This window comes from Lytechinus pictus, chromosome 4, assembly GCF_037042905.1.
Source record: "Lytechinus pictus isolate F3 Inbred chromosome 4, Lp3.0, whole genome shotgun sequence".
Lineage (NCBI taxonomy): Eukaryota > Metazoa > Echinodermata > Echinoidea > Temnopleuroida > Toxopneustidae > Lytechinus > Lytechinus pictus.
In genome coordinates, this window is record NC_087248.1 from 5080887 (window position 1) to 5089168 (window position 8282).

The 8282-nt window shown below is 36.2% G+C and overlaps 1 protein-coding gene across 1 annotated transcript; it reads right to left on the reverse strand.

Moving 5' to 3' along the window:
* Positions 1-412: 412 nt before the first annotated feature.
* Positions 413-7753, reverse strand: LOC129259145 (very long chain fatty acid elongase 6-like). Its single transcript, XM_064098182.1, has one exon. The coding sequence runs from the start codon at positions 7238-7240 to the stop codon at positions 6437-6439; it is 804 nt and encodes a 267-aa protein (XP_063954252.1). The 5' UTR covers positions 7241-7753; the 3' UTR covers positions 413-6436.
* Positions 7754-8282: the final 529 nt, after the last annotated feature.

Genomic DNA, 8282 nt, shown 5'->3' on the forward strand with positions numbered 1-8282 from the left:
GTATTAGAGAATGCTTTTGTGTGTAGGGGTGTGTCTGTGCATGAGATAGAGATAGAGAAAGAAGAACGGACAGTTTGAAGAGGGGGAGGGACAAAGAGAGGGGAGAGAGGCATGGGATACAGACAGAAAATGGACAAAGCCAAAAGAGAATGACGGGAGATACAAGCAGCATAAATTCATTAAAATGACAAAGAGAGCAACTAGGGTGAGGTGACACCAGGCTGAGGCGCAATAAAATCTCAAACAATAAAGTTCAATGTATTGTTACTATATATAAACATGCTTCCATCCAATTTTCAATGAGGAGTAATAGACCATCAAATTTTCAGACAGCTGATAGGATTTCATCAATACAATGTCTCCGCCTCACACATGCTGCAAACAGAAAATTACACACGATAAACCACACTGATTACTGCAAGCACTGACTGTTATCAGTCCTTTTATTATTATAATAATCACAATTTACATGAATTCCATGATTTCCCTTCTTACTGTGAGTGGCTATGTAATTTGGGGATTGTAAACTTTATTTACCATCACTTGTATTTCCCACTTTCTCTAAACAAACTGTTGAAAAAAAAATTTGTTCGCATGTTAAATCACAATGTTTATGAAGGTACTTCTTTGAACATAAGAAAATGTTTGTTTTTACCCTTTTTATGTTATTATGTTATTATTCTAAGTAACTATACTGAATTACTTGTATGTAAAGCATATATAGAGGTTCTATTGAATATTATGCGCTTTATAAAGTTTAACATCTAATATCATCATTATTATTATTATGCTATGAAATAATATTCAATTTGGCGAGTACATGTAATATAACAAAAAAACACTGTATATGTTTAACTTGAAGTATTGCAAGGAAATGAAATTAAAACATGAGGCAGGTATAAGTACCCGATGCATTATACAATTACAGTGTTTTGTTTAAAAATACTTGAAATTGTGGCAAAATTTCTTCTCGCTCCAAAAAAGCTCTGGCAATATTGAATTACATGTAATCACACGTAATTTTCTCCCAAAACAATTCCATCCTAATTTTAAGGATTCGGTATGTCAAATGGAGCATTACAAAAAAAAATAATCAATAGTAAATCTAGATGTAGTTGGTATCCCAAATCAATCATACATATGATCTTGCAATTAATTACAAATTTATAACTGATAGCTGATCTGCTTATTACAAGGAGTGTAAGCTTATCGCTACAGCTAACACTGACATCTCAATTGTAAAATTTTGACAAAAAATTGCAATTGATTGCAAATATTCCTTGCAACACCCCAAAGAGATGACATTTTGTACACAAACATGCCATACTCATATCATGACAAGCAAATTTATCATTTTCAAGGGCGTAGGCTGGTTTGAGCATGGGGAGATGGAACTAAAGCAGTATGGGAGGGTGCACATTTTTGGGAGGTGGAGTTTGGAAAATCAACTGTTGAAAACAGAAGATGGGGTACAATTTTCGCTTTGTTTTTGCCAGTGTTGGAACTCCTCTGCCTCAGCAGGAGGGTGCACCCCCCAGACTACACCCTTGATTTCAAGTTTGAGTACATCAATGTCCACATCAAGTCACATATTCTTTGTAAAGGAAAAATGCCACTCCAATATGAATACATTGCACATCGAATTTAAACTCTGCAGCATCATTAACAAAACAAAAACAAAATATATTCTTATACAGTGCCAACAGCCTCTTTTCCGTGTTTTGTTCAGGTCACTGCAATCATCTCACAGTAGGTGGTTTCAGACCGCCTCGAAGTTCGTCAGTTCCAGGTATTCTCTGATCGGGAAATTTACCCTGATCAGAAAATACCAGGTATTTTGGTAATGTGAAAGCAAACTACGCCTAATTTCCCCGAAAGAAAATACCCGCTAAATAGTAGGTACTTGGCGAAATTACGAAAACTTTCGCTGGGATTTTTCCAAGGTCGCAGGTATTTTGGCGATGTGAAAGCAAATTACGGGAACTTTTAGCCCAGTGTGTCGTTGGGTGCGGCGCCGTGGGTGGCTGCTGGGCTAGTAGTTTTGAATCTCGCGCCTTGCCTGCTTATTAGACCATACTGCGCATGCTCCTAACTTAAGGAATTTATCCCGAAGTGTACGTTTCGGGGCGGTCTGAATGCAGGAATAATTAATGGGTATTTTTTAGCCTAAAAATGTTCTCGTAATTTAACGGGGATTCTTGTGATCGAGGCGGTTTGAAACCACCTAGAGAGTATAATTACTGTTTTATTTTAAATTCCTGGCAAGAGGCACCAAGTTCATTTTGATACAAGTACACACCAGCTGGCCACACCTGTCCAATCAAGATCATTGTTCCATGCACACTTTGTTCAAACCACCGACCAGGAACCAATCAGAATGGTTCTTTAATTTACAATTCATCACAAACATTTTATTATGCTACAGGCCTGGCATCATGAGTTTATAAACCCCACATCAATGTACATATAGACTTGTCTATTTTCAGTTCAAATTCTACAATGTATGCATAATTTGTAAACAGAACACCCATCTGAAACCTTGCAAGAGGCTTGTACCACACATAGAAACAATGTGCAAAAATAGAGAAATACCTCATTCTCAGAAAAAAAAAAGAATTGGTAAACAGATGCGATGCAATATGCACTTTTCAAATGACGCGATCAGCATTTTCACAGAAAAGTTTGGTTTAATATCTGGGGGGTGAGTCACTACAGTAACACTACAGTAAAACGTGTTTTTTTTTTTACATTGAACTGAATGTAAATCTCAAATATGATTTCCATGCATATCAAATGATTCCTGAGAGTTGCACTTCTATCATAGCTTGTCAGTGGAAATTGGGAATCCACAGCTTTCCAAGTCCTGTACAAGTGCTTGATATAACATACACAAAAATAAGGCTAACAAAACAATACGTTATCACATCATACTGTGTTTGTACTTACCGTCACAGTGCATATCACAATATGTGAGTTCCTCAACAAAAGAAGAAACAATAATGCATACACTTTAGAGATACCTGGGGATTAACAGGTCTCATGAAAGTTGTCAACACTGACAGGCTGTCATTATTGACAGTTACCAAGTAGAAACAGACAAATCTTCTCAGCCAATCACAAAACAGGAAAAATCTCACAACTTATAAACCAGCCAGAATACATAGGCCTACATACATGTGAATAGGTTGGAAAATAATCATGTAGAAAGTGATTGGTCATTGGGGCATGGATCGATTTGAATTGGGATGTACATTAAAACAATGACCTGTAAATCAGTTTCCAATGCAAACAATTTCCTGAGTGAATTCATACTTCATATTCATATAATATTCATATTCATTCAATATAGTTGGATTTTCCTGTCTAGGATTTATGAATCCCATTTCAATGAAGGTTGTATAATCTGAACCCTGTCAGTAACATTTTGAACAATTAGTGATGCAATACAACAATGTTTTTGCCTATTCCCCAGATATTTGTAAATTTGCTTCACTCATTAAAAATGTATTTTTCTTAGTTATCCATCAACAAATGCACAACTTTAATGACAAATTTACCATCAAGTATAAACCAATCACATGCCAAGATTTCTAGTATGTAGATTTACATTTATCACAATTCTATTGTGAGATATTCGTCCCAGTGCTCTGAATTGTGTTCAAAGATTTAGATTATTTCAATGTTACAGACTATGCAATCACGCACAAGAGCATGAAATAAATCTATGAGGCCTCTCTCTGAGGCTGGCAACAACAATCATCTATTCATGTATAATTGTACCAGTATTTCTGGGCAAGAGTGGTATCGTGGTAGGAATTCTGACAGCTACATGCATGTACATGTGTAGAATCCAATTCATTCCTTAAAATCAGACCTATACTCTTTAATAGTTCTATTTCATCACAGATCATCCCAGAGGGTGTCAAAGCAGAACAGGACACTTGCAGTTTAGATACCTGAAGTTTTCTTTTTAACATTTCAACAGAGAATCTTAATCAGACTTGTCAAGTATATGTTTGATTTTCAAGAGGCAGAGCAAAGAATAGGGGCAAAATCCGTCTGATGACTAATTACATTGTTTGTACGATGTGTAGTACGTATTCTGTACAATATTTACATAAGACTGCTCTTGGCAAATGAAGATTAGATTATGGTCATTTATAGACACGATTACAACAAGTGTTATTATGAAATGATTACAAAGCTTTCCTGATTGCTTTTGACCAACAAAGTTGATCCTAGACAGATAATACAGAAAAAAAAATTCCTCTGGAGGTTGCTTTCTCCATTTGGAATGATCTCAAAGAAGAAGAATTAAAACAAGGTTGGTGATACTGTCCTGAAATAGTTCCACAAGTAGTGATTTGTGTGAAAGGGGGCACTCAATATAACCCTGTGTTACACATAATACCATTGCCCCAGTCACATCAACTATGCAAACAAGGAAATTATCCAATGAAATGCTTACAAAATATCGTCTCAAGGAAACCAGTAGACATATTCCTCATACAGAATATCATGAACTAATTTCAATACCTTGAGAGTTGAGACAAATGTTTCCACTAGCCTATAAACACAAATAAAGCAAACAGGAAAATTTATCTGTTGCTAGATGGGGCAAGTCATATTTTTCCAACATCACCAGACATAATAATTCATAAATAAGTCATTCACTGAGACATGCTAACCTTTCAGTCAGCTTCGCACTATTTGGGGAGCTGAAAACTATATTCTTGCAACAACAAAAAAGCATTCCAGTCCAGAATTATTTTTTTTTCACCTGAACTCAAAATACAAACATTGCCAAAAAGGAGGAAAGAAAATGATTAAGCTAAAAACACACAAGAATCTTTATTAGAGAGTGATGCCTAACAGTTATGCTGATGTGCCTAAATATGAATAGCAATGTATGGCCCAATGTATAGTGTACATGTGTACAACACAAGCATATTGATTTACACTGTATTGACTGTAATAACAGATGTTGAAGCTAGTAAAAAATATCAATTACACTGACACAATCAGGATACAGAGTATGTAAATGAGGATCACAGTCTATGTTTTCTTCTTTTTTTTAATTATGAATATATTCTGAGCAATATTTACTTATTAAATGAATAACATGTCTATTTTATATCAAAATTTTACAATAGATTTCTGCATGTCATGATGATTTGTACTTGGATTACAGATTGTACAAATGTATGTATCTCTTGAAGGCAGTTAACCTCAATGGTAAAACAAAATTGTAAGACTCTGAAAAACATACTGTCTTTTACCATCTTTAACCAACCAGTATCTTCTTGTTTGTCAAATAAATGTACATGTATCTCTATCAGAAAATATTAATATTGATAATTCACTGATCAAACATTGATTGCACTGACAATTATCCAACCCAATAAAAAATGTACAACACTATAAAAGTCCATACTAATAAGAACTATTAATCTACTTTGGCAAGACTTGTATTCAATACTGTCAACAGCGTCAACAAGCACATTTACAAAGTCCTTCTAAATAATTTTATCAAATATTTTTACTGGTACCCGGCCTCTACCGTATCTCCACATGACCATCCCAAGCACATTGCTGGGTTCTTTGGGTATAGGCCTATATGCAACACAACTAAAATGATTTCTCCTTTAATACAGAGGCACTTCATACATGCACAGGAAATCTAAAGGAACACACTTTAAAGAGAAATGCACAATGGATTGTTGTTTGTTTGTTACCTTAAATATTGCATATATAAGCATGTAAAATCTAAAAGAAAATAAAATGAATTTGCTTTTTATGCTGTCATTTTCAATCTTATACAAAAAACACTTTCATCAAGAAGACAAGTACCTGTTAATAGGATATGAAGATATCTAAATTCAGCCATACTAAAATATGGCTTTTAATGAAAACAAATATGAAACCCCTTTAAATACTGCAGAAAAATTGATCAGTTGCCCAAGGGACGGGGAGAGTTACATCCCATGGACAGAGGTGTTTTACATAACAAAGAATACAATATTCAGTTTCAATCAATATACCAATGGGTAAAGTTGCAACACCTCCCCACTAAATAAAAAGATCAATAATTCTGCATAACGGGCAAAACTGTAGGGATTTTTTTAGGCGTTGAGTTCACCCCTTCCCCTATCTATAGCTTTCTGCAAGATATTTTATCTTAAAGCCAAGTTATAGTCCAGCATGATTTTTTTGGGGGGGTGGAAGGGGAGAGGGGGTTGACTTGATTTTAAGAATTGAAGATTTTTTTATCTCCTCAAAACAAAGTTTTTTCATCTTTTGATCTTTTACTTCCTTCAAAATATGTACAAATTTAATATAGCATTAGAACAAAGGTCACAAGTAAATGTTCAGAAAACATTTGTAGTAACTTGTGCTTAATTCATATTCAATTGTTTGTCCTTGATAAAATTGAGCTCTATTCCTTTAGTTTCTTCACTTTACTTGGCTTGATGTAGGCCTCATAAAAGAACTTCAAAAAGAAGTAAAGGAAGCTAAGATAGAGTACGACAGACCAAGCTATATTTACTCCATGGGTATCACACTCATTCCCTCGAGCAAGCTGTATAATGGTATGTACCGTCACAGCAATCGATATAAAAAACTGTGACAGCTGAATAACGGTGATCCCGACCTTCACTTGCTGTGGTATTTTCGTGACTTTAGCGGCGCTCACAGCGTAGTAGGCATACATAGCGGCGTGGACACCAAAGTTGAGGGTTGCAAAGAATCGTCCAGTGGAGATATAATCATGATGGGAGTACCAGGAGTAGATGAGAGTGAAAATGTGGTGATACCAATGGATGAAGATCAGCTTACGCTTACGCGCCACGATGAAAAACGTATCCCCCAATTCAATGAGTTTGCTCATAGGAAACAACCATGCCCACATTCCGATTCTCCCATTGTAGAAATTGGCTTTGCAGATCACATCGTGCCAACCATTCTCAACGAACAACCGTCGTAACAGATCTGGCGCTGTATTCACCAACCCCAGGAAGCTGAAAAGGGCGAATGCGGCTGACCACATCATCAAAGGGCGACGTAGGTCGTAGGCAGGACGGTTCTCCATCCATCGTTGACCTCCAAAGACAAGGATGAGATAGACAGCTGAGATGGGCAGCGATACCCACCAATTCTCCCGGAGCCATCGGCCATGGAAATCGGTGTCAAATGAGGCTCCTTTATCTCGGTACAAGCTCAGTGCATTTTTTACATCCATGTTCTTTTACAATTAATCCCTTAATATTCAGAATAAGATCAGTAGTCCAGTAAACTTCTGAGGAAGGAATTATAGCTACCTTAGTTTTCACTATGTATCAATTGATGAGAATGAAGCATTGTTGATGCACTTCGTTTGGAATTCGAATGTCAAGAAAGATGTCATGTGGTAACCATGTCATGCAGACCAACGGCCACGCCTCTATTTGCTGCATCCAATTCACACACAAAGATGGGGAGCGAAAATGATTGCAATCCTCAAAAACTACTCGTTATACGGCAAGAAATTGTCAAAATCCAGTGAAGTTGGACATACGGTATAAGAGCTAAGATAGCTCCGTCTTAGACATGTGCATCCCGAGCGTTCGATCCTTGCAAATTGATGTTGCAGTCTCAGCTGGAGAAATCACAATAAAAACTCTTTCACTGAATTCAGTTTCACTTCCAGTCCATTCATTCAGCGGGCTTCACCATCAACAAACTGCACATGACATGCATTCTGTGCATGCATATATATCCATATGTACGGTATGCACATTGTCAATGCTTTGAAGCTCGCGAGATCGAGAGAGATAAAAGACCGGTTTATTGCACGTGTGTTGAACGGTGAGGAAATAGTCTAAATTTTTAGTCTCATTATGTAATTCAAATCGAGTTTTTGATTTTTTTTCAACAAAAAAAAAAGCTATCAGCTTAAATACAATATTTCTAAAAATATATCAATAAATTTTACATCTTATTTTTAAAGATTACAAACTGAAAATTTAATTCGAAATTTAAATTCCATATCACAGGCTAAAATCGAATTAGTTGATAGACTATCAACATCGCCTCATATCTTCTTGCAAGGGTCACGCCAGCTGGGTCATCGATTTCTGGATTTGAAGAAAATGGTTCGAGAAGTACTACTAGTAATTATTGTCTCGTAGTATTAAGTGGTAACAAACAAATTAAAAACTATGGAATCCAATGCCCAGACGATACAGAGGATTTATCGACGCAGCAAGGAACGCGGGGGGCGGGGCACTTAGGGGCGGCGCCGC